This window comes from Manis pentadactyla, chromosome 14 (genome assembly GCF_030020395.1).
Source record: "Manis pentadactyla isolate mManPen7 chromosome 14, mManPen7.hap1, whole genome shotgun sequence".
In the NCBI taxonomy this organism is placed as follows: Eukaryota; Metazoa; Chordata; class Mammalia; order Pholidota; family Manidae; genus Manis; species Manis pentadactyla.
In genome coordinates this window covers 4631665-4656652 of record NC_080032.1, presented here as the reverse complement: position 1 = coordinate 4656652, position 24988 = coordinate 4631665, and the positions used below count along the sequence as shown (strand labels likewise).

General features: G+C 57.1%; 1 protein-coding gene across 5 annotated transcripts; it reads left to right on the top strand.

Annotated features, from left to right (window-relative positions):
* Positions 1-348: 348 nt before the first annotated feature.
* TOP3B (DNA topoisomerase III beta) lies at positions 349-23144 on the top strand. 5 transcript variants are annotated; one of them, XM_057491331.1, is made up of 19 exons: positions 1226-1414; positions 2590-2753; positions 7090-7274; positions 8257-8388; positions 9694-9800; positions 10406-10480; positions 11677-11873; positions 12362-12518; positions 13278-13391; positions 14487-14577; positions 15952-16106; positions 16261-16366; positions 17117-17263; positions 17357-17530; positions 18997-19125; positions 19580-19729; positions 20123-20223; positions 21435-21636; positions 22594-23144. In XM_057491331.1, exons 3-19 carry the CDS (start codon positions 7205-7207, stop codon positions 23073-23075), a joined length of 2589 nt encoding a protein of 862 aa, XP_057347314.1. In that variant the 5' UTR covers positions 1226-1414; positions 2590-2753; positions 7090-7204; the 3' UTR covers positions 23076-23144. The 5 variants fall into 5 exon arrangements, with proteins under 5 accessions (XP_057347313.1, XP_057347317.1, XP_057347316.1 ...); XM_057491330.1 differs by lacking the exons at positions 1226-1414; positions 2590-2753 and adding an exon at positions 349-464; XM_057491332.1 differs by lacking the exon at positions 2590-2753.
* Positions 23145-24988: the final 1844 nt, after the last annotated feature.

The window sequence follows — 24988 nt, the reverse complement described above, 5'->3', positions numbered from 1 at the left end:
GTTGAGAGCAAGGTTTTATACGAGAAGAAAGTCAAATGACATAGGTTAAGATACCCTTAATTCTAATCTCTAAAATAAAATTGTTTTTCAATTCATCTTCCAGATATATTTTACACAGTTCATTCATTCGTTCAACAACGTTTATATCATTGAAAGAAATCTGCTGTATACACATCTGTAGTTTTTAGATTTTTTAACTAACAGCATCTATGTTTTCATGCTTATCATCTAGTTTTCATTATCATTGTAACAATTGTCATTATCGCATCCCCGCGGCGGGAAAAGATAGAGTGGAGGTTTGGGCACCCCTGTAGATGGCTGCTTGCAAGGACGGGCTGGAGCCTGGCTCCCGGAACGCGCGAGCCACGGAACCGGCGGACGAGGGGACGCCAGCAGCGGCCGGACCCGGAAGTAGGGGACGCCGGTGGAGCGGGAGCTGGAGCCGGGCCGCAGCGGGGCAGCGGGTGAGCCGCGGGCGCCGAGCCGGAAGGCCCAGCGGTGGGGGGAGCCGGCCTTTCTGGCGCGCGTTTCCCGAATGCTGGCCGGGCACCGGGGGCCGCCGCAGCCCGGAGAGGTCCGGCTCTCGGCGCTCTCACCGCCTCCCTCCTGCCGGGGGCGGACCCCTTCCCCGGGCCTGGGGCGGTGGCGGTGGGCCGGCGCCTGGCCCGTAACTGCGGTCGCCCGCAGTGCCTTGAGCTGGGGGCTGCTTTCCGCGCCTGGGTCGCAGGGAGTCTCAGGTGGGGAAACGGGTCGCGGCCAGCGTCCGGCCCGAGGTCAGGGCCAGTTCCACCCGCAGCCCCTGGGGTCCGGGCCCAGTGTCGAGCGGGTCCTGCTGTGGTTCTCGTGAGTTTTGGTGCAGATGAGGGAGGCTGCGTTTGCGAACAAAGCAGCTGGAACCCGTGTGCAGTAGTTTCTCCCAGAGGTGGGGAGGCAGTTGGTGGCCCTGCCTTGCTTCTTATCGCCCAGCTGTTGGGACCTGGACGTGAGAAGTCAACCCGAGTTGGCTTGATGGCCAGTGAGCCCTTGGGTCCCTAGAGCACTAGCAGAGGTCAGCTGACACTAATCTGAATTATTCTAAACCTCAGTTACTCAGAGTTTTTAAAAAGTACGTTGCTGGCCTTGAACAACTAGTTGTTGGCAAGATTATGTAGAGCAGCGTTTGTAAACTGTTGCGTGCCTACAGAAGAGGAGCTGAAGAATGGCTGCTCCTTTCCTGCCTCCGTAGATATTTGGTAGAGTTCTAAGGTGGGACATCCTCGGGCTCTGACTGCTCTTCAGACCCCTGCTCGGCCTCCACTCCCAAGCTGAAAAATGCACTTGCTCCCAAGACACGGACATGAAAGGATTGTATCTACAAATAGTGCCCCCTGAAGAACACATACCACACATGGTATTGCTGGTGAGAGTTAGCAAGGTAACAGGCTAACCTGCCAGTGCCTTTGACTTTCAGCCCTGCTGATCACAGCCTCAGTGTGGGGTGTTTGCTGCCAGCACCCCCTTAGCGCTTGCTAATCCACCCTTGTGAAAAATGAAGACAAATTTAAGGCCCAGAGCTTCAGCAGCAACAGATGGAACTGGATATACTATGTGTATTATCGCAGAGAACCTACTTCTGGCCATTGATTACAGGCTTTCAGTTGCCACAGAGTGATAATATTTCCCTTTTCTATATATTAAAGCTTTTTAAGGAAGTAAAAACTGCAGTGAAGAATAATGTTGGTAAGGCAAAAATGTTAAGCTGGTATATATAAATGCAGTTCACAAACTGTTGCTTTTAGCTTTTGTTCTCATTGACTTCCATCCTGAAATTGGAGATGTGCCTTCATGGCAAGCTAGGGCAGCCCCAAGATTATCACAGAAAATAATCACAGTTAAGACTTCAGAATTCTTTTAGGAGGTGGAACCTGGTGTGGTTAAAAAAAAAAATGTACCTGGCCAGAAGTAAGGAAGCATGAGTTTCAGTCCCAACTCAGACTTCTTGGGTTACTGCTGGAAAAGCCTTTCCTCTGTGCCTTAGTTTGTTCTTCCTTGAGGTGTTTGTATCAGGTCATCACCAACATCCCTTTACCAGGATCCCGTGATTTCACATCCTTAAAGGAAATGATATTTTTTTCCTAATAAAACAGTGATACTGAGAGCATTACAGGACTCGTGCAGAACTCCAGTAGAAACTGTTGAACTGGAACGTGCATTTCCTTAAAGCCAGAGTTGCTAAAGACCTCTTCCAAATAATAGAAAAGCGGCTGCATGTCTGCCAGGTGGACAGGTGATCCAAAATTGGCCCACGCGGGCATGCCTTTGCACATGCTATCCGGTCATGTCTCTGTTCCTGGGTAAGTGAGGTGAGATGCTCAGGCAAAACATTTCTCTCGAAAGGGATTGTTAGAGAAGAATCTGCTCGTTATTTACTAAAAAAGTGTTTAGGATCCTTGGCTAGGAAGGAGAGTAGTGGAGGTAGAAACTTCTAGGAACTTCAACACCATAGAAAAAAGGACATTGTGAAGGAGTGTTTACAGTTCTCTTACAGATTTAAAGTCAGTTTTTAAACCTAAGAAATCTCAAAGAGTGTTTCTGTTGTTCACTTTGCAGGTAAAATTACTCTTTCATATGTCTGGTCATTCATTTGACCAGTATTGGCTCATTGTCTACTACTGACCATTAGAGTAAACAGAACAAAACCCCTGTTCTCCTGGAGCTTACTTGCGGTCTAGGAACTGCAGGACAGAAGGCCAGACCAGCAGGCCGACTGTCAGGTACAGCAGTGAGTGCTGTGGGGAAGGCAAGCAGGGCGGCTCCTGCCGGCAGCGTGTGCACAGGGCCGTACAGGCTAAAGGCAGAGTCTAGAGAGACAGGCTCGGTTCAAGTCCTGCTGCTGGAGCTCGGGTCTTCCTGACCCTGCAGTTCCCCTGCGGGGCAGCGCAGTGGCTGTGTCCCCACTCACGGTCACTGGTATGTCATCACTACGCTGTAATTGCAGGCCACTCCTGTGACACAAGTGAGAAAACCTGAGGACATGTTTCAGGATAAAACCTTTTTCCACGCTTGGAAGGGATGGAGACATGAAAGCCCTAGCAGAGCACACTCCCTTTACTGCCAGGTTCCCCTTCTGGCCTCTGGCTTCTCTGGATGGGAGAAGAGGAGTTCATGGGTCTCCCTGAAGCCTCTGTTTTGGGCCTCTGACTTTCCCCAGAATGGAGAGCAGAGGCTGGATAAGAACAGCCATGTTGCTCATTCATTCATTCAGCAAACATTTAGTGAGTGAGCCCTGGGTGCCACAGATAGACAGTGAACTAGTCACCAACCACGGCCATGATGCAGGCATGGTTTTCAGGGGGAGGAGGGGATCAGGGCAAGTAGGACAACAGGGACATACATGCAGGGAGGGAGGGGGTGGCCTTTGGGGGATGGTGTGGGGGCGCCCAGCAGGGCTGGGCTGCAGGTGAGCTCCTCTGCTCTGTGCTGCGGCTCCAGGCGGTCTAGGCTCTTTCTCTGGAATGGCTGTGCATTTAAGAGGAACATCCAATTACTTATTCTGAGGGAAACTACAAATTGTTTTGTTCAGGGCAGCTGTGCTCATAAGGATCACTGACTGCATGTGGCCGCACAGGTCTTCCAACAAGGGGCCGGGCTGACAGCCCCACGCACACTTTCTCTGGACACAGTGGAAAATTAACAGAAGCCACTCCAGGGAAGGTGGTTTCGTTGGCATCCTTTCTGAATGATGCCCTTTCCAGCCCTTCTTTATTTTTCTGGCTTTATTTTATTTTACCTTTGTTTTAAAATCCTTTATCTAAGTTCTTTTTGACCTGTCACTTTTTGTCCACCGCCCTAAATGTAGAAGTTGCAAAAGTAAATGTGTGCACAGGACTCCCCAGCTCCTACCAGGTCCTCACCCCACCTCCGGCCCCAGGTGACCACTTTGAGCTCTTCTTAGACGAGCTTGTGTGTGTGCACAAGTTGACACTTGGCTGTGCTCTGTGTACACCACTGGGCACCCAACTTTCTTCACATTATTTCTTTCTGAAATCTGACCCATATTAGTATTGACGAGGCAGATGCTTTCCTATCTAACTGCCGCATGGTGATTGTTGTACAGGTGCACTATGTCTGTTTAACCAGTTCCCTATTAATAGACACTAGATTGTTGCTGATCTCTGATCACAAATGATAGTGCGGAGAACTCCCCAGTGGAGTGTGTCTCATCACTGTCCTATCTCTCTGGGCCTTGGTGTCCACAGGGACAATCTTGGCAGTGCCCACACTCACTTCAGTGGCCTCCTCTCCCCCACCCGTGACCTCACTCTCCACCCCCTCTCAGGCCCCACACTGCTGCTTGAGCCTGTCAAGCAAAGCGTCTTGCCCTCTGACCTTTGCTCTCTGACTGCTGCTCCCCACTCTAGTGCCTGCGGTTCTTAGATCTCACCTGAGCATGCCCTCCGTGGACCCACCCCTAAGCTTCGCCTCTTGTCCCATCTTGACCCTGGCCCCTCTCCTCCCTGCTACATGCCCCTGACAGATCCCATCCCTGAGTCCAGGCCCTCCCGCTGCCCGCTGTAGACCTGCCCTCAGCAGCACCTGCTGAGATACTCACTGAGAGAAGAGTATCCCTCCCTCCCTCCTCTGTGCACATACATCCGAGAGCAGCCCTTGGCCCACCATTACCTCTCACCCCCCTCACCCACCAGAGCTGTCATCAGCAACTCCCTCCCCTGTCTCGGGCACCCTCCCTCTGCCCTCTCCACTGGATCAGCCCTATCCACTTAGAGACATGCTGGTGGATCTTCCACCTTAAAACAAAATACAAAGGCCCACCTTCTCTTTTCCCAGGCTCTTTTGAGCTCACGCACTGGGGCTTTTACCTCCATCACTCTCCGCATCAAACAGCTCCCATCAAGGTCACAGGGACCATCAGATTTCCGGACCCTGTGGTCAGGTCTCAGCTGTCCCCTTGCTGGCCTGCTGACATCCCCCTGAAGCACCTTTGCCCTTGGCTTTCAGGACTCCACCTCTCCTGACTCACGTCATCTCCCCGGCCCCAGCCTGGGTTCCTTTTCCACCCACAGGCTCCCACGTGGGGCCACCTCCTCCACGGCCCACCTGGCTTGCTAACGGGCAGCTCACATTTCATACACGTGGAATGTGGCTCCTGTGCCCCCACCCTGAACTGCTTCTGCCATCTCAACAGACAGGGACCCCGTGTGTTAGCTCCTGAGCCCAAAGCCCTGGAGTCACCCTGACTTGCGTCGCTTTCTGCTCTCCCAGTCCTCCCAGCCGTGCCTTCAGAACCTGCCCGGCCTCTAGCCTCGTCCCTTCTGGAGGGCAGCCAGAGGGGCCCCTTTAACACTTAAAGGCAGTCATGTCATCCCACAACTGCACTGCCTCCCAGCCCCCTCAGAGCAAACTCACACTCCATGCACGAGGCTGTGTTCTGCAACCCCTCCCCCCACCTCCTCCTGGCTGTCCCCTGCCCCTGCCCTGGCGCTTCTGCCTGGTCTCTTCCCCCAGACACTGCATAGCTCACTCCTGCTAGTCCACCCCTGCTCTGCTCTGCTTTGCCCCATGCCCCCTGGCAACACTGACCAAGTGTGTAGTAGCTGCTCACTGAGTACCTGTGGGGTAACTCAGTTCATTCTGGGGGTGGGCTTGCTGGACGTATGCGCCCGTAGTTTTGAGAGATGTCATCAAATTGCTTCACCTAGAGGTTCTCCACCTAGAGGTTGTTCCCACTGAGCTCCCACCACCTGCATCTGGGTTTGCCTGTGGCCAGCACCTCACCCATGGGTGCTCAGATGCAGTCTTTGCAGGTAAGGTAAGCACAAGCTCATTTTACCTCTAATTTGCTTTGATGAATGTTGTTGGACGAATCATATCGCAAAGGGCTAACTTCCTCATTATATGAACAATTCCTAAAAATAAGAAAACAACAGTCCAGTTGGGGTAAAAGGGGTAAAAAATATGAAAAGATGGTTCACAGGAAAGGAAACCAAATGCTTTTAAACATGGAGAGGTTTAAAGCACTTCTGAACTTTGAGGCATTTCAGCGTTTTTCTCTTACTGAAGTTCATGTTTTCTTATAGAATTTCTGGTTTCATCTTTTTGTTTACATCTGTTGAATCTAGAAACTTCTAGTTCTATGAGTAGTTTATTTTTCTTTCCAGAAAATTGCCTAGTTGTCTCATACAAGTCTTTTTTAATACAGTGTAATTTATCAACGTCAGTGCCATATTTATAATGATCAGAAAGATGGAAAGGGTTCATGTGTTTCTCTTACTCAGCCAGCAGATATTAAATGTCCTGTGTCAGGCATGGAACCAGCTGTGATCCAACATCCAGCCACTCACGTGCTGCCGGGGAGATGAGGCAGTAACCAGCCCGTGTGATGTGCAGTCTGTTATCATGGACCAGGGCCAGTGCGTGTTGGAAGAGCTCTTTAAGGAAGAGTTAGCCCTCGAGCTGGGCCTTTAGATGGTCGAGCTGTGTCCTCTGGTCCTGGCAGAACATTCCAAGCAAAGAGCTTGAGAACATGTCTTTTCTTTAGACACCAGTTTAATTGACTAGAGGCTGACCTGCAAAGCTAGAGACAGGATGGGGCAGGCAGGAAGTAGATTGGAGCCCGTTGGGAAGGGCTTCTAGAGCTCTGCTGGGGACTGGGCCCCCTGGCCAAAGAGTTCCAGCCCTGGCTGTGGGTCAGAAGGACCTGGGTATCTTCATTTTGTAAAATGACCCGGGGATTCCTGGTGCTCAGCCAAGGTGGCCGTGCCACTCTGGGCCCCAGGGAGGAAGTGAACTGCTGCACGGGGGGAGGGCCTGTCAGCCCAGGTGCAAAGGCCCCAAAGTCTTTATAGCATGGATTTGGGGACAAAAGTGACCAGCAGTCATAGGGCCACCTCAGCTTCTCAAGTGAAGCCAAGTTCCCAAGGTCATCTCTGAGCCCGGGTTCCATTGCCACGGGCAGTCGTTTGGCAGATGCCTCACCCTAACTTTTTGCTTCCCTCGGGCTTGTTTTCTTGTTTTTGAGAGAGTTTCCTTGGTGGTGGTATAGGTTCCTTTGGCAGCAATGCTATTTTCTGTGGGTCGTCTTCTCCGTAGGGGTCAGCGCAGATGGCAGTGGTGGGCTGCAGAAGGACGGTCTCTGAACTCCTTCACTGCCGTTTCCCTGAGACTGGAGTGTGAAGGGCCAGCGGCCTGACGGCCTTAAGACAAGATGAAGACCGTGCTCATGGTTGCAGAAAAGCCATCTTTGGCCCAGTCCATTGCCAAAATCCTCTCTCGAGGTAGGGAAGACAAACCCCAGCGTTCTCTGTGACCTTGGCCTGTAGGCGCGGTTATTTCCACTTTACACATTGTTTATTTCTCTTTCCTAAGTGTGACTCCAGCCCTTTGGAGTTGATTGGGTTCAGGACAGTGGGCTGGGTGTTGGTCACTGTGGGTGCACGTGAGCCAGGGCTCGTGTACAGGCATGGTTCCCAGCCTAGCAGCAGGCAGGCACCTACAGGTGAGAGCACCGTGCCTGACAGCGTTGTCGGTCACAAACAGCAGAAACCAGCCCAGGGACTTACACAGAACAATTCTCTGGAAGGAAGAATATGCAGCCAGGACCCCACTCCACTCTGGGTCTGACAATGCCGTGCCGTGGGCATCGTCACCACAGGACCCTCGCTACTGCCTTCAACCCCTGACTGCTGCAGCCCCAGCCACATGCCCCCTGTCACTCGAGAGTAGCCATTAGGCCAAGCCTTGGTCAGGGCCCTCCGAGGCATTAGGACACTGGGAAAGGGGATGTGTGCTCCTGATCCCAGCTCTGGCCACTGGGCTGGTTGGTGGGGTCCTGTTTCCCCTCCACCTCTGAATCCCCTCCAAATAGGAAGGTGTTCCGATGCTGAGCACCCAGGAATGGCAAACATCCCCCTTCACCTTCACGTGGTGTGGTGACTGAGGGGGGAGGAGACCGAAGGGTGGTGGGGTACAGTCTCTCTAGAGGGCAGGGAGACCCAGCCACCGGCCAGTCCTCAGAGGCTGGGAGAGTTTGGCTGAGGAGCTATCAGTGGAAAGTGGGGACTTGATGCTGAGGAGGTCTCTGGGGACTTGGAGGAACGTTTGAAGGAAGTGGAGCAGAAATGCAGAGGAAGAGCCGCAGAGTGCCTGCCCACGAGCATGCTAGGGGGCCCCTCTGGGAGGCAGCAACAGGGCCTAGGACCTGGGGCCTGTGTGGCAGCTGCCGCTCCCTGGAACAGCCCTCACTACCCTTCTCTGCAGGGAGCATGTCCTCACATAAAGGGCTGAACGGAACATGCTCGGTGCACGAGTACACCGGGACCTTCGCCGGCCAGCCGGTCCGCTTCAAGATGACATCCGTCTGTGGTCATATCATGACCCTGGATTTCCTGGGTGAGCCCCCTGCCCTGCTGCCCACTCTTTACCCCACCAAGGGAAGGCCCATATGATGCTACATAGTTGGAGCCAGGGGAGGGCACCAGGCGGAGACATTCACACAGAAGCCATGAGTCCTGAGGCTAGCATATCATGGGGAGGTGACCCAGGGTCTGTGGGTGAGGTGCCTAGAACCCAGGCTCTGGAGCTCAGTGCCCCGGGGTCCCCATCCCAGAGGCACCCCTTGTTGCTGCACAGCTGTGCACCTTCCTGTGCAGACTGGAGCCGTGGTGCCCACCCATGTACGTGTTCCATGGAGGCTGCAGCTCCTGCTGTGTGTGACTGTTGTGCAGGTCACGTGGCAGCCATTGTGAATGTCCAGGTGTCAGTATTGTTATCTGTCACCGTGGAAGGAGTGGCATTAGTGACCCACTGGGGCTAGGTGTGGGGCCATGTGGTTGACGAGAGGTGACCTGGCCTCTGACCCCATGCTGCTCTGGCCGATGGGCCGGGACTTGGGTAGTAGAAACTCCGAGTTTCTACTCCTCGTATGTGAAATGGGTCGTACAACGTGCCTTCTACCTCCCAGGATTGTCTGAGGACTCGGTGAGATGGTGCAGGTACTGCGTGTGGCTCAGGGCCGGGCGCAGAGCAGTCTCAGTACTGCTTGCTGCTCAGCGACAACAGTGACATCGATTTGGTGTGTGGCTGAGCATTCAGACCCTGAGCTGTACTACCAGCCAGTAGGTGGGGAGCTGGGATTGAACTAGGCCCCACTGACCCCCTCTCGCAGCTGCATGGAATGGAGCCTGAGAGGAAGCTAGAGGGCTGAGCGTGTGAGCCAAGCCCTGAGTAGGAAAGCAGGTGGATGCACCAGACTCGAGGCCCTCAGAGACTGATTCTCCGCAGGGTCAACTGAGTGCATGTCGTGCCGGGTCAGGTGTTAGGTGGGGGCAAGGGTTACAGAGGTCCGGCTGCGTGAGAAGACGAAGGATGAGTGGTGTGGTTTGGTGCTCTGGCAAAGTGAGTCAGCCCGGGAGTGTGCTTCCAGCGGCAGGGGATGCCCTGGAAGTGGGCCCGAGCAGCAGCCTGCCTGGTGGTACCGCTCCCATGGGCGGCCAAGCTGTGGCATCAGCTCCGCAGCCCCGGGGAAGGAAGGCCTGCTCTGCCTCCACTGCTGGGGTTGCCCCGGGCACTTAGTCCCCAAGCCTCCCTCTCCCTGTTAGTGACACATGACCGCCAGCATCCTGGGGTAATCACAGAAGCCAAGGCCCCGTGGGCCGTGAAGTGTGATTCATATGTCCCTGCGACCGTGGTTTGTAGGCAAGTACAACAAGTGGGACAAGGTGGACCCGGCGGAGCTGTTCAGCCAGGCTCCGACAGAGAAGAAGGAAGCTAATCCCAAGCTGAACATGGTGAAGTTCCTGCAGGTACGCGGGCCGGGCTGGGGCGCGGCTGCAGGGAGGCCCCCCTGGCTCCCGGTGCTGTAGGTGGCCTCAGAGTCCCGCACTCTTGGACAGGGAGGCCTTTGGCCAGAGCCCCGCCCACTTTGCAACCGTCTCTGTGAGCGCCCCTGCTGACCCACATCGCACTTTCAGGCCTGCTGGGCACCTGTCACTGAGCTCTGGCGAGCAGGAATTCTGCTTTTAAAACTGTTTGGTGGTGGTTGTTCCTTTTCTAATTTTAAAACAAATGCATAAACATTATGAAAAATATAAAGTATTTATAAAAAGTTATTTATAATCATACCACCCATGACAACCATTGTTACATTTAGGGTAATTGCATTTCAGCCTCTTTTCTCTGGGTTTTGGGGATTAAGCTCATTATTGCATTTACAGCTTTTTTTGTCCAAACAACAGCAGTTCTAAACTACATTCTTCTCCGACTGGCTAAGCAGCCTTACTGCAGCTGGCACGTCTGTGCAGCCTGGCCCTGCTCTGGGCTCCCATCTACCCCCCATGCTGGGTGGGAGCACCATGGGTGGGCCCCGTGGGGCCAGGGCAGGTGCGAGTCACCGCGTGCTGTGTGGCAGGTAGAGGGCAAAGGCTGTGACTACATCGTGCTGTGGCTGGACTGTGACAAGGAAGGGGAGAACATCTGTTTTGAGGTGAGGGGGGATCCTGAGAGCCTTCCTGCCACATGTCCCACCTGCTGCTCGTGGCCACTACATTACTGTGGCAGAAGTGGGGAATCTCCACACTGGCTTAAAATTGCCCTTTTTCCTCTTTTATTTTGGAACTTCTGTAGACACGTTAAAATGCATGGCCTCTGCTGAGGGTGGTGGAGTGGCACTTCACCTGTGGCGGGCACCTTATGTGAGCAAACGTAGAAAGGGTGGAATTTTTGAGTGTCCAAATCGGCTGTCTTGAGAGGGGTGCCAGCTGGCACATTTCAGGGCCTCTGAGTGAGGCCGGTGGACCCCTCCCACTCCCTCCCTCCCTCCCTCCACACCTTATTCTTTTCACCTCCTGCCTTCACGCCTCCCCTCCTGCCCACGACGTCTCCCCCATCTCGCCTCCGCCCTCCCTGTGGGGAAGCAGCTGACAGCGCCCCGGTGCTGGTCATGACTGCATGTGTCCCCTGGCGCCTGGTGCAGGTGGCCCTCCTGCCTCTGCATCCCCATCTCTCACCGGCCTGGGGCTGGTGACCCTCAGGGCCCAGGAAATCTTCCTCAGAGGCCTTTGCCTCGGGGTGGAGAATGCTGGCAGCTCACGGGGCTTCTCCCTTCAGAACGAAGCTACCTTCCCCATGAAGAAGCTGCGTGGCCAGGCTCCAGCGTGACCCCCTCCCGCTGCACAGCCTCCTTAGTGAGTCTGGCTACAGGACTCCCCAACCCCCCGCAGTGGGGCTCACCCCTGGCCTCCCCACACCTGCCCACCGCCTTTTCCTCCTTGTTCTTTCTCCATCCCCGTCTTTTCCAGCTCGTAGCAGTTCCACCTGCCCCTCCCAGCACTCCCTCTTCTCAAAGGCAGGGAACTAGGTCGAATGGGGTGGATTTTGTGACTAAGTTCCCATGGCTTCCTGGTTTGGGGGAACAAACACACACGATGAGAGAGAGGGCACAGCTTGCAGTGCGGTGGTATGAAGAGCATGTTTGAACAAGTTTGTAGATGGAAGGAAAAGAAGCCGCACACGGTGGGAGTATTATAGGAAGACTGAGACTTCTGGAGGGGAGGGAGACGGAAGGGGTCTGGCAGGGGTGGAGTAAGGCTCGGTCCTGGAGGGGAACCAGGCCTCACAGGGGGCGTGTGGGGCAGGAGGCAGGGGCCTCAGGTGGGTACACAAGCCAGCCACCTCCCCCAGGTCCTGGATGCCGTGCTGCCCTTCATGAATCCAGCCCATGGCAATGAGAAGACAGTGTTCCGGGCCAGGTTCAGCTCCATCACGGACACGGACATCTGTGCCGCCATGGCCCGCCTGGGTGAGCCCGACCGCAACGAGGCGCTCTCCGTGGACGCCCGGCAGGAGCTGGACCTGCGCATCGGCTGCGCCTTCACCAGGTGTGGCTCTTCCTCTGGCCAGAGCCCCTGTCCTTGCTGCTCCCCATCTGTGGCCCCTGGGCCTAATGGGCAAAGTGATTGTTGGCTTTTAAAAGCGCTGAAGAGTTAGGTCTATTTAGCTGAATTAGACCACAGCGGCCACCACTTGATAAGCAGGGTGTTTATCCACTCTGTGGAGGAGCGCGGGAGGGAATGGAATGGAATGAAGGGGCTTCCTGGCCCCAGGATGTTGGAACCTGTCCCTCCTCTCTGGCATTCTCATGTGCACAGGATTCCTCCTCTCCACCCACACGCCCCTGCCCTGGCCCCCCAAGCCAAGCATGTCCCCTTACCCTGTCTTCCGAGCAGGAACAGCTGCCCTAGGCTAACTCCCTGCACCTACCAGCTAGACCCATGCTGGGCGCATGCAGGCGGTTAATGATGGTGTGTTGAGTGAATGTGTGACCAAAATATCTTTCTCCCATCCATCCCCCGACCCTTCCTTGAAGGTTTCAGACCAAATACTTCCAGGGGAAATACGGCAATCTAGACAGCTCCCTCATCTCCTTTGGGCCCTGTCAAACCCCTACACTGGGATTCTGTGTGGAGAGACATGACAAAATCCAGTCCTTCAAACCAGAGACCTACTGGGTTCTGCAGGCCAAGGTTTGCTGTCCCTTCCCTGTTGATGGGTCCTCTCAGGTTTGCGGTGTGGATTCTGAGGGTCTCCCGTCATCACTGTCCTGTGGGCCCTCAAGGCCAAGTGCACACTTGGAGGCAGCTGTGCCAGAGGGGGGAGGCCAGAGAGTGGTCTGTGGGGTACCCAGGGAAGGGACCCCGGCCCTGACAGGGAGGCGGGACAAGGCCAGGCCTGGATGCGGTGGATCTGGGTGAGTGGGAAGGAGCCCGGCTTTGGCCGTGGGAGTGAGGCCCCCCGGGGCTGTCAGCTGCTGTGGTCAGGTCCGAGGAGTGGGCCGAGAGACTCCTTTCACACTGTTCCTACCCCTAGAATCCCGCCTCCGTCTTGTAAGATTTAAGACAAAATAGCTGTTCTGGGCAACACAGGGCTGGGGGCCCCTGGGTGGGCCACGCCTAGTGCTTGCTAGATGTTAGGGGCTGGGCAGGGCCACGTGAGAGGTTCCTTAAGGACCTCCTTAAGGACACGTCGGCCTCAGCCTCGGGTGCTCCTCAGGAGAGCGTCTCAGGAGGCCAGGGCTCTGAGCCTTGGCGTGGGGAGGGGCTGGGTCTCGGCCGGTGCCTGTGCGCACCCACACGCCCGAGCAGGCATGGCCGCGAGACCTCCGCGCTGGGGCTCTTCTGCTCCCAGAGGAGAACCAGCCTTCCCTGCCCCGCCTCCGTGCCCTGGCAGTGGGCTCATCTGGACACCCTCTCTCCTGGGTTCTCCTTTTATCCTTCCTCCTGCAGGTTAATGCCGATAAAGATCGATCTCTCCTTTTGGACTGGGACCGAGTGCGCGTGTTTGACCGGGAGATCGCACAGATGTTTTTAAACATGACAAAGACGGAGAAGGAAGCCCAGGTGGGCCTGCTGCAGCCCATCCCTCACGTTGGCTGGGAGGGGATAGGCTTTAGAAGCCTCTGGCTGGAGGAATAGCTCATGTCCTAGGGACACATCTTTCTCTGTGTTTCTGAAACACGGACGTCTTTTGGAGAAAAGACTGCTTACGCGAATACTCCTACTAAGATATTTCTGTGTGCTGCAGAACTTCTCCATCCTGGGCGCTGTCCACACCTGTGACCTGCCCGGCCCCTTCCATGAGACCCCATGGTCATTGTCTCCTTTGGCAGGACTGCATTTCACATAGGTGTCCTTTTTCTGTGATACCTAAAGCTGACAACTCTAGAGGGATCTATGTGCACATCAGTGAACCTGTACAAGGTCACACAACTGGCATGGGGCAGGCCTGGGGTCCCAACCTCGGGCAGCTTTCATGACCTTTATGGTGCTGTATTTCTTACTCGGGGTTTTTGCCTGTGTGGGATACGCTGCTTGGCCCTGAAGAAGAGGGTGATGCCACCTGACACGGGGCAGGCTGCTTGGGGCAGGGGCAGGACTGCATAACTGAGTCGTTTGGATTGGTTTTGCCCAGGTAAAACAGTCTTCTCTTCTGACAATTGTTCAGCCCTGGGGTTGAAAGTGGTAGCTCACTAGTTTTCACTTAAAGAACATGGCGTTTATAAAACTTTTAATATAGTTGCCAACATTTAAAAATTAAGAGATTTCACCTAAAAGAAAAAATCCTGATTCCCAGCTTCTCTTGGCAAATTGGAAGATGGGCAGTACAGGCAGGCCCTGACGTGAGTGTGTGCTCTGTGACCTGCCTCAGACCCGCTGCCGTCCCATGGCCTGGCTGACACTGGCTCCCGTAGGGTTTTTAATTTGCAGCCCCTTCTCCTGACTCTTCCCCATTCCTCCGGTTTTCTTTAGAAAACTCTCTAGAAAAGAATTTTCATCTGGGCCTGAATAAATATTCATTCAAGTCTTGCGACTGCTGCAAAGAGTGAATTTGAGAAGCAGGGAAACCAAATGAATGAAACAGGCCTTTGCTCACAATTGTGATTCTGTTGTGGCACCTCCACCCCCACCAAAATCACAGAGTGTTCTGCCTTCTAGGTAGAGGCTACGAGCAAGAAAGAGAAGGCCAAGCAGAGGCCCCTGGCCCTAAACACTGTGGAGATGCTGCGTGTGGCCAGCTCCTCTCTGGGTAGGTAGGGGCATTTCTCTAAATCCCCCAGAAGACTCTCTGGGGTGGGCGTGCACCAGTCCCATTCAGCCCAGTGCAGCGCCCAGAGGTGCAGCGCCCAGGGGTGCAGCCCTCTCCCTCTGTGCTGCTCACCTGGCTTTGCACCACCCACTCCATGCTCACCTGGCCAGCACCTGCCTCCATGCAGTGTCACCTGAGGCTTGGAGGAATCTGACCCTCCTAGAGATTTCATTTCTCTTGGATTCCATTTCATAGAGTTGTTGGTTGATACTCAATAGCTTCTTTGAATTTCTGGGTGGAGACTGCAGACCATTTCATGTTACTAAATGTCCGAGCAGCTGCTGCCAGGCTCGGCTCACGTGTCTCTGGCTGAGTGGTCCTCTCAGAGGCACTACACTGTGGAGTTCCCACTCCAGACCCACAGTGTGGTCCGCACCCCATCTTGGCCGCTTCCTTCCTTGTTCTGGAGCCTCTGTGTCCTCATGACAGAATAGGGCACCTGTCGCAGCCATCTCTCTGGGTTGTCGTAAGGATTAAGGGTTGAGACAGCTCAGCCCGACAGCGGCACTGGTAGTGATCACCACTACCCCACAGGCCACAGCCTGATGCCAGCGTCCCAGAGCAGCTTCCCTGGCAAGGAGAGGGGCCGCATTTGGGCTTGGCGCTCAAGGCCCGAATCCTGCTGGGGCAGGTGTGACCGGTGTGATGTGGCCTGTCTGAACCTTGTTTCCGCAGTAGCAAGAAGGGCTGGGCTGGAAAGTTGGCAGTCTCTCGACGGCTGTCAGCCTGGCGGCGTTGGTGGCCTGTCTGCAGCCTCAGCAAACCTGGGCAGTGTCTTCTCAGAGCAGCACTGCCAGGGACCCTCAGAGGGCAGCAGTGCCTCTGAGGAGCTGCCAGCTGAGCGCCAGCCTCTGCTGGTCCGGGAGAAGCAGGACAAGCCCCTCCTCAGGGGCCCTGGAGTGCTGTGAGGACAGAAAAGCCTGGGGGGCTCAGCACGGAGGGCATGTGCCCAGTCTGCTGTCGCAGAGGGGCAGCAGCAGGCCCTGAGGCCCATGGAGGTCTGTGGCCAGAGGGAGAGGCAGGCACTCTGTGGGCTGCTTTAGTCAACATGGCCGCCAGCACGGTGAGGAGGGTGCTGTGGGGTGCACTTGTCCTGGGTGCCCCCTCGCAGGCTCGGGACCACAGCCTTGGGTAAGACTGATGGGCACAGGCCCCAGCCAGCAGCTCCCTGCTCCAGGCCATGCCTGCTCAGAGCCGTCCTCACCCTCCAGGCGGCCCTGGCCCCCTTCGGGGGAGCCTGGGTGCCCAGGCCCATGGGCAGGCACCAGGCCATCCCTGGTGTTCGGGGCCAGCTGAGCCGCCTGTCTCTTGCAGGCATGGGGCCACAGCACGCCATGCAGACCGCCGAGCGGCTCTACACGCAGGGCTACATCAGCTACCCAAGGACTGAGACCACCCACTACCCTGAGAACTTTGACCTCAAAGGTCCCCTGCGGCAGCAGGCCAACCACCCCTACTGGGCCGACACAGTGAGCAGAGCCGGGCCCTGCCCTCCCCACACATCTCTGAGGCATCAGGACCCAGCCCAGGACTTCGGCCAAACCAAGGGCTGGCGGCTGCTTCCTCTTGACAGGAGGGCAGCTGTGCCCAGACCCACATGCTGCTTTGTCTTCTCTTCCTTAGGTGAAGCAGTTATTATCGGAAGGTATCAACCGTCCACGCAAAGGCCATGACGCTGGCGACCATCCCCCCATCACCCCCATGAGGTCTGCCACAGAGGCCGAATTAGGTATTGGGTGCTTCCCCAGTATTTTTGTGCTCACCCCCCATTCCCTCTGTCTCCCTGTCTCCCTCTCACAAACACACACTTGGGAGGGAAGGGTTAAGAAGCAACAGCCACATGGCACCTTGAGTGGTGTCAGGCCCTGTTGGCGATGTGGGGGCTCCCTCCTGCCCCACCTACCCCTGGCTGTGGCAGAAGCAGTGACCTGAACGTAGTGATCCATCGTCATAGGACAGGACAGGAGTGACGTGGTGGCACAGGCATGGATGTGATGGTGTGCCCAGTGCAGGGTGCAGGTGGCTCCTGGGAGGAGGGCAGAGGAGGCCAGGGAGGGGCAGGAGGGTGAAACAGGTGGGCAAGGATGGAACAGCGTCGGGCTGTGACCGAGCAGTGGGGCCCAGGCACGGGCCACCTCCTGCCTCCCATCTGACCAAGGCGGTGCTGGCAGCCGGTGTGCCAGGAGAGCCGGAAGGAGGACCATGCGGGTGAGGCATTTGAAGGGATGGTGGCATGTCACTAGATGGGGACAGGCCAAGCCAGGTGCTTCAAGAGCAGTTCCCCCTGGAAGCCGGGGCGGGAGGTGGGGCCCTGCCATGAAGGAAGCGCCCAGGCCCGAGGGCCCCTTGCCTCCCAGTCCTCTGCATTGCCCCTCCCTCCTCGGAGCAGGCAGCGCAGTGTCCTTGCCGAGGGCCAGGGCCCTGCTGTGTGAGCGAGTGTGGGGCAAGGGCATCCTTAGAGCCAGAGCCGCCGTTGCAGGGAGCGAGGCATGGCGGCTCTACGAGTACATCACCAGACACTTCATCGCCACGGTCAGCCACGACTGCAGGTACCTCCAGAGCACCATTTCCTTCAGCATCGGGCCCGAGCACTTCACCTGCACGGGGAAGACCGTCATCTCCCCAGGTGACACCAGGGCCCCCGCCTTGCCCCTCCCTCACGGCCACGGACAGGCCGAGCGGAGACCAGGCCCTGAGCAGCCACACCCTGTGTCTCCAGGCTTCACAGAGATCATGCCCTGGCAGAGCGTGCCCCTGGAGGAGAGCCTGCCCACCTGCCAGCGAGGCGACTCCTTTGCCGTGGGTGAGATGAAGATGCTGGAGAAGCAGACGAGCCCGCCCGACTACCTGACGGAGGCTGAGCTCATCACGCTCATGGAGAAGCATGGCATCGGTGGGCGCGGCTGTGGGCCCTTGTGCACTGACTCCCACAGGCCTGAGCGTTGGCCCCGGATGCCAACGATTCACCTACAGGAAAACCCAAAAGTCAGATAAAAGTCCTGAGTCCACACAGCCAGCGCAGGCCTGTCCCAGAATTGGGTGACGAGGAAACCACATTCTTGTGGGTACTATTTCCCAGTGAGGGGATGGAGATGCCTGCCCCGGGGCCAGGAAACTCCCGCACAGGAACCAGCTTACCCAGTGAGAATGGGCAGCCCCGGGCACCATGCTGGCTCAGGAGTACAGCCACTGATGTACGCTCCTTGCTGACTAAGGGTCCGGCCTGGGCCCCAGGCCTCGTCTGTGACCTGTGCCCTTACCCTCCTGGGGCCGGCCTCCCTGCGGGGCCTTCTCCCCAGGCAGTGCTTGCTCTGGTGGGCACTGCCCATTCCCCAGTGTGCTGGCCCTGCTGACAGGCTCTGCAGGACCCAGGCCGATGACTGTCAGGGAGCATCCCACCTGAGTCGAGTCCTGGTGACAGTGCTGAGCCTGCTTTGTCCAGGGGCCTGGGTCCTTGCAGTGGGTCCTGCCCTGGCAGTCCTCAGATGTGAGGTGTGGGCCCTGCTCCCCCAGTGTCCTCTGTCCCTTCCCACTGATGGGACACCCACGGCTTCTGGCAGCCACAGACTAGACAGCAGCCCAGACTCCATGACCAGAACAAGTCCATGACCGTGATGAGGGTCCTCATGACCTTCTGAACAAGACGGTGGCCAAGGGCAGCCTTGTTGACCAGGGGTCCCAGGGCTGTGTAAGAGGCCCTGGCGAGGCCACCACAGGGGCTGTGGCGAGAACACAGCGGGTACAGCTGGGAGCTCAGGGCCATCCACACAGGGTTCAGATCCCAACCTGTCCTCTTCCTGTGCGGGTGGGACCTTGGCCAAGTCCTTAGCCTCTGAGCACCAGCTGAGGAGGCTCCTCAGCAGGGGGAGCAACAGAGTCCGGCAGTGCCAGGTGATCCTGACACCCCCAGAAGAGGAGCTTCCCAGGACTGGGAGCCAGCATGGGGGCTAGACCAGGCAGGCTTGGGAGGGGACGACCGGACAGTGAGCATGTGACTCCTCCTTGTTAGGGGTTTTGGACCCTGGTTCTGGAATAGGTGGGTGCCTCAGGATCGAGGCAGGAGAGGCCCGGGCAGCCACATTTACCAGACAGGAGGGGCAGGTAGAATGAGCTATGATGCTGGCAGAGTTTCTTCACCTCTCGGAGCCTCTGTCCTTGTCTGTGGAGCTGTAAGCACCCAGTGCTGGGAAGGCCAGAAGGTGGGAGCACACGTGGTGCGATGCCCTGTACTGCACTGGCCGGGAGCGGGGAGTGGGGCTGGAACCAGGGCCCTGTGACGAGTGGGCATCCCAGCGGCTCCACAGTCCTCAGGGCAGTGTCAGGAGCTGGAGGAACAAGTAGCCATGCTGTGCGTTTCAGGGACGGACGCCAGCATCCCCGTGCATATCAATAACATCTGCCAGCGCAACTATGTTGTTGTGGAGAGCAGCCGCAGGCTCCGGCCCACCAACCTCGGCATTGTCCTGGTGCACGGCTACTACAGAATCGGTGAGGGGCTGGGGCCCTGCCTGTCGGCTCAGAGCCTTCTCCAAAGGGCCGCAGCCCTGCAGGAAGTCCCCAGTTCCCACTGCGAGGGCACTGCACCAGCCACCTGCGTGCCCTGCCCCGGCAGGCGTGGGCAGGACCCAGAAGGGAGGCGGGGGGCTCTTCTCGGCAGCTCAGCACCTGGCTGGGCCTCACTGTGGTGCTGTCTGCTGAGGCCCCGAGGGTCATGTGGGGGGTGGCAGAGCACAGACCCGGCCTGAGGACTGCCGGGAGCACAGGAGTGATGCAGCCCTAGAGGCAGGATGGCCCTGGCCACTCCACACAGGATCCCCTGGGGGATCAGCAAAGGTCTGGGGGTGCAGGAGCCCCTGCTGCCGTGTGCCCCCAGCCTGAGCCAGTGGTGGCAGCCGTGGTCCCTCGGGAGCACACTCAGCCCAGCATCCCTCGCTTCCCTCAGACGCAGAGCTGGTGCTCCCCACCATCCGCAGCGCAGTGGAGAAGCAGCTAAACCTGATTGCCCATGGCAAGGCCGACTACCGGCAGGTGCTGGGCCACACCCTGGACATCTTCAAGAGGAAGTTCCACTACTTCGTCGACTCCATCTCTGGTGAGGTCCACCTCACCCTGTCTCTCTGCCGGAGGGCCCTGGGTCAGAGTTGCCACCGCTTGGGGAGCCGAGGGTCCCCATGGGAGTCCAGCCCCCGCATCTGGTCTCTTGGCTCTGTGGGGGGAATAGGCCAGTGATGGCTCGTTGCAGGGCCTCTGTTTGGATTAAAGAGCAGGTGTGGTGACACCACACACGGGCCCCTTGGCGCATCTGCCAATGAGGCTGCAGCCGTGCCGTTCCCACTAGTGACATAGAAACCCCACCACCCTTGGGGACAGAGACATACTCCCTCACCTTGCCCACTTGTATGGCCACCCGCTCCAGCCCACCCGTCTGTGAGAGCACTGGGCTGCTGGGGCCAGGAGGACTGACCCCTGCACTGCTTGCTTTCAGGCATGGACGAGCTGATGGAGGTGTCCTTTTCACCCCTGGCAGCCACAGGCAAGCCCCTCTCCCGCTGTGGGAAGTGCCACCGGTTCATGAAGTATGTCCAGGTAGGCAGGGACTGGAGGGCTGTGACTGCCCCTTCGGGCCAGCATCGCCCTGGAACACACACTCAGGCAAGTCCTGTCGCCTCTCTTGGCCTCTGCTTTATCTTCAGTCACATGGGAATAATACTTTGTCCTGGTTGCCACACAAAAGAGTGATCAAGAAGCCTAAAGCAGTCTTGCCAGCAAACACCCAGTTTCCCCGTGGCCCCAGGAACATGAAAACTGTAGGCCACTTAAAAACGTTGTCCACTTTTTCCTGACAACACATTACCTGCCATCATGGTTGTTAATATACATGCAGGAATTTTAGAACTGCCCTTCATGCCTGGAGCATGGGACTCATGGTCAGGGATCTTTGCCCGAGAGGTCCTTGCCTGGCAGTGCATTGTGTGTTACGTATTGCTGGTCACATGTTACATATGCTGTGTTACGCATCACCTACTATGCATTACTTATATATGTATGTACAGTAGTGCCCTCTTATCCACGGCTTTGCTTCTCGTGTCAGTTACCCACAGTCAACCTCAGTCCCAGAGCAGATGCTCCTCCTTCTGACACATGGTCAGAAGGTCAGTGGTAGCCTGATGCCATGTCAGAGTGCCTGTGTCATTCCCCTCACATCATCTCATCATGGAGGCATTCTGTCCTCTCACACTCTCACTGGAAGGAAGAGGGCAAGTGCAGTGTGATAAGGTATCTTGAGAGAAAGACCACGTGCATGGGACTTTTATTACAGTTTATTATAACTGTTCTGTTTTTTAGTTACTGTTCATGTCTTGCCGGGCCTAGTTTATAAGCCAAGCTCTATCATAGGCGTGCATGCCCAGGAGAAAACTGGGGGGTTCAGCACTACTTCGGTTTCATCCACTGGGGTCTTGGAACATATGCCCTGTGGATGGGGAAACTGCTATATTATGTGCGCTCCTATGCATACGGTTACATATTGCATACATATTAGTATTATGCATTTTATTACACATTACATGTTATATGTCATGTATTACACAGTACGTTTGCATATTATACATTATTATACATGACGTATTATGTGTATATTGTACATATGTATCACAAAACACACGTCATGTGTTACACATGACCTATCGCGTATCGCTACCACGTATTCCATGCTGCTTCCTCTGCTGAGAACGAGGCTGGGGGCCAGCAGCGGCCGGCTCTGGCAGCCCCATGCTTCCTCTCCGGTGCTGCTCCAGGCCAAGCCGAGCCGCCTGCACTGCTCCCACTGCGATGAGACCTACACCCTCCCCCAGAACGGCACCATCAAGCTCTACAAGGAGCTCCGGTGCCCACTGGATGACTTCGAGCTGGTCCTGTGGTCCTCAGGCTCTCGGGGCAAGAGTTACCCGCTGTGCCCCTATTGCTCCAACCACCCGCCCTTCCGAGACATGAAGAAAGGTGAGTGCCACGTGCCCGGGCTCCCTCCCGAGACAGGCTGCCATCCCTGCCAGCACCCCCTCACAACATGCTGGCCTCCGGGGTCCCTCCCTGGCTCTTCCTGTGCTCGCTGGTGCTGGGATGGGACACGCAGGCGCGATTGAGCACTGCTCACCTGCCAGCCGGCCACCTGCCACCCTCTGTCCGGGTTATAGTTGGGTGGGCAGCTGTGGGCAGCTCACTTGGGATCTGGGCAGTGGGTGTGCAGTGCCCCCTCCAGGTCCGGGGGAAGTGAGAGGATGCAGGGGGGCTCCCCTGGCTTGGGGTGTTCCCCTGGCCAGCCTCCACCACTGCCCTCTGTCCTCCTAGTTGTCACTGGAGAGAGGCGAGCATGCCCAGGCGGGGCTGAGAGCCCCAGACTGGGAGTCTGAGGGGGGATTGGGGCCCAGTGGGCCCACCCTCAGCTGCACTGCCTCCTCAGCAAGCCACACAGCCCCTGGGGTGTCATAACCCCAAAATACATACAGGAAGAAGGGGCAGCAAGCATGAGGCACCCACCTGTGTTCACCAGGAGGTCTGGGGAGCACTCAGGAGGTCTCAGCCCACCCCTCCTGACTCAGGTCTTCCCTGTGGGACTGGCATGTCTGAGTCTGGGCTGCCAGGGTTGCTGAGGCCCAGCCCTGCCCTCCAGCCGCTTCCAGAGCAGCCAGTGGCCCCATGTGCCAAGTGGCAATGAGTTGAGAAGGGGGCATGGACAGCTGGAGGCTGCCAGGAGGGCCTTCCGGAAATGATGTCAGCCTGGAGGAAGGGGGCCTCCAAGCTGGAAGTTTTAGATAAGCAGAGCACAGGACCAGCAGCGAAGAAGGCTGAGAGGAGCACTTTCTGCTGGGACGAGGGGCCCTGGGGTGTGAGGCCCTCATTGAGGCCCGGGGTGGGCTGGGGGCAGGTGTGCATCATGGGCTGCCCTCTCCCCGCCAGGCATGGGCTGCAATGAGTGCACACACCCCACCTGCCAGCACTCGCTAGGCCTGCTGGGCATTGGCCAGTGCGTGGAGTGCGACAGCGGGGTGCTGGTGCTGGACCCCACCTCCGGCCCCAAGTGGAAGGTGGCCTGCAACAAGTGCAACGTGGTGGCTCACTGCTTTGAGAACGCTCACCGCGTGCGGGTGTCCGCGGACACATGCAGTGCCTGCGAGGCCGCCCTGCTTGGCGTGGACTTCAACAAGACCAAGTCCCCACTCCCAGGCGATCAGACACAGTACACAGGCTGCGTCTTCTGCGACCCCGTCTTCCAGGAGCTGGTAGAGCTGAAGCACGCGGCCTCCTGCCACCCCATGCACCGCTGCGGGCCAGGGGGGAGGCAGGGCCGAGGGCGGGGCCGGGGCCGGCGGCCTGCAGGAAAACCTGGTGCCAGGCGGCCAAAGGACAAGATGTCAGCCCTGGCTGCCTACTTTGTATGACAGGGCTCCAAACAGTTGTCCTTTGGATCACAGAAATGATTAAACACATTTTGTCTTCTCCAGAACAAACAGCTCGGGACCTTTTGCTGGAGTCAGAGGGTTGAAGTGTCCTCCCTGCCCATCTCATTGCTCCTCCCAGGCCTCTGCCTGCCTCTCCCTTTATTCTGTCCATACCCAAGTGACCCTGCTCTGCCCACACGCCCGTGGTACCGGCAGGGAGGCCACCAAGAGTGGGAATGGGAGCTCATGCCATATTGCAGCTCCAGAGCTATATGCTCAGGTGAGAGGCTGCCCTGGAGTGCAGAAGGAAGGCCCCAGCAGACCCTCACCCAGACAGGTGTCACTGGGGGGAGCCCTGGGGGGGGAGGTCCTCACTGGGCCCTGCCCTTCATCCAGCCCGCTGCCCAGGGCAGACCCCACACTCCCCGCTCAGCAGCTCTGCACAGGTCTGTGTGGCCTCGGCAGCCTCCCAGGGCCTGTTCTGATTCCTCTTGTCAAACAGCCCTCATCACCTCAGACAGAGGCAGGCCAGTAACTGACCAGAGAGAGCCAGGCAGGAGAGCCATGGCAAGCCCCCGACAGGGAGCATTCACGTTAGACAGTGGCACGTCCACCCCGTGTTGGAGACGCCATCCTGCCCATGCTCACTATGTGGGAGCTCGGTAGAATGGCTGTCCAAGCTGTATCATGGCATACCTGTGTGAAGATCGGAACAGAGGTGTTTTGCCTGCAGACTCCTTACTTTGGCAGTAGATTCACACTGGAACATACAAGGCCCTGAGAAGAGGTAAACCTGTGGCTTCGCCTATCATTCCACCCAGGTGCTGCACCTGCCAGGCTCCCTCTCCTGGAGGCCCCCACCCTGCTCTTCACTGGAACTCTGTCTGGGAAACTGCTAGAAGCTCCAAGAGAACACGCAGTGAGGCAGGGAGGTGTTGCTTTGGGAAGGCTGCCCCCGCAGCTGCCGGGGTGGTGTCGTAGGATGATGCTCTTAGAAGGCTGTGCTCCTCCCACATCCCTACTGCTCCCGTCAGATTCTGGGGCACTGACCAGGCACATGTGCTGGTGGGCAGAGTCCCCAGCCCCGGGCTGTGACCACTCTGCCACCATCAGAGGAGAGACGGCCTTCTCTCCATAGGAAGGTGACCAGCCTCCCTTCTGCTCCAGGACCCCTGCAGGGAGGCAGCCCTAACAGAGGGCTCTGAGGGGCACAGACCACCCATTCCTTCCCAGGGAGAGCTTTCCCCCGAGGCCTCAGCCTCAAGTAGGGCTCATTATGGAGGGCTCCTTCCTGTGACTCTGCAGTTGTCCCCTGTGTGTGACTCTCCTTCGAGGTCTGAGCTTTCAAAGCTGGAGTCCGCATTCTGGGTCCCTTCGTTCATACTATCCAGTGGCGTCCTGTTACTTCCAGCATGGCTGCAGGAGTGAGGAGGCAAGGACGAGACGAGGCCGCTTTAGGCCAGGACTGCCTTCTGAGCCCCCTTCGCACAGGGTCTGCACCTCTGCCCTCAAGGCTGGGGAGAGCAGTGGCTGCTGGCTGGTCTGCTCTGAGGGGACATAGGGCAGAGCCCCTGCCAGCCAGGCCTTTGCACATGGCTCACAGCGTCAGGGACTGGCTGGCTGGCCAGTTGAATTGGCTGCACACAGACTATTGCCCTTGACAACACCCACCCCTGTCACCTTGAGACCTTGGTGCACTAACACTGGGTAGCCTAGTGTGTTTGCTCAATTGAGTGTAGCACCCCTTCCAGGGCTACTAGACAGGAGAAGCCTCCACATGCTGCAGATAGGAACCTGCTCCCCTCCAGGCCCTTGAAGACCTGAAGACAGCAGCTGCCAAAGGGGACAAGGGCCCCCTATTAGAAGGCAGCCCTGTTGTGGACAGGAGGCCAGGTGGGCATCCCATTGAAAGT

Excerpts from the sequence above, each read along its gene's own strand:
- TOP3B (XM_057491330.1), top strand. The coding sequence starts at position 7,205 with ATGAAGACCGTGCTCATGGTTGCAGAAAAGCCATCTTTGGCCCAGTCC. Across the intron at positions 20,224-21,434 it reads GGTTCATGAAGTATGTCCAG|GCCAAGCCGAGCCGCCTGCA; the intron begins GTAGGCAGGGAC and ends GTGCTGCTCCAG. Across the intron at positions 21,637-22,593 it reads CTTCCGAGACATGAAGAAAG|GCATGGGCTGCAATGAGTGC; the intron begins GTGAGTGCCACG and ends TCTCCCCGCCAG.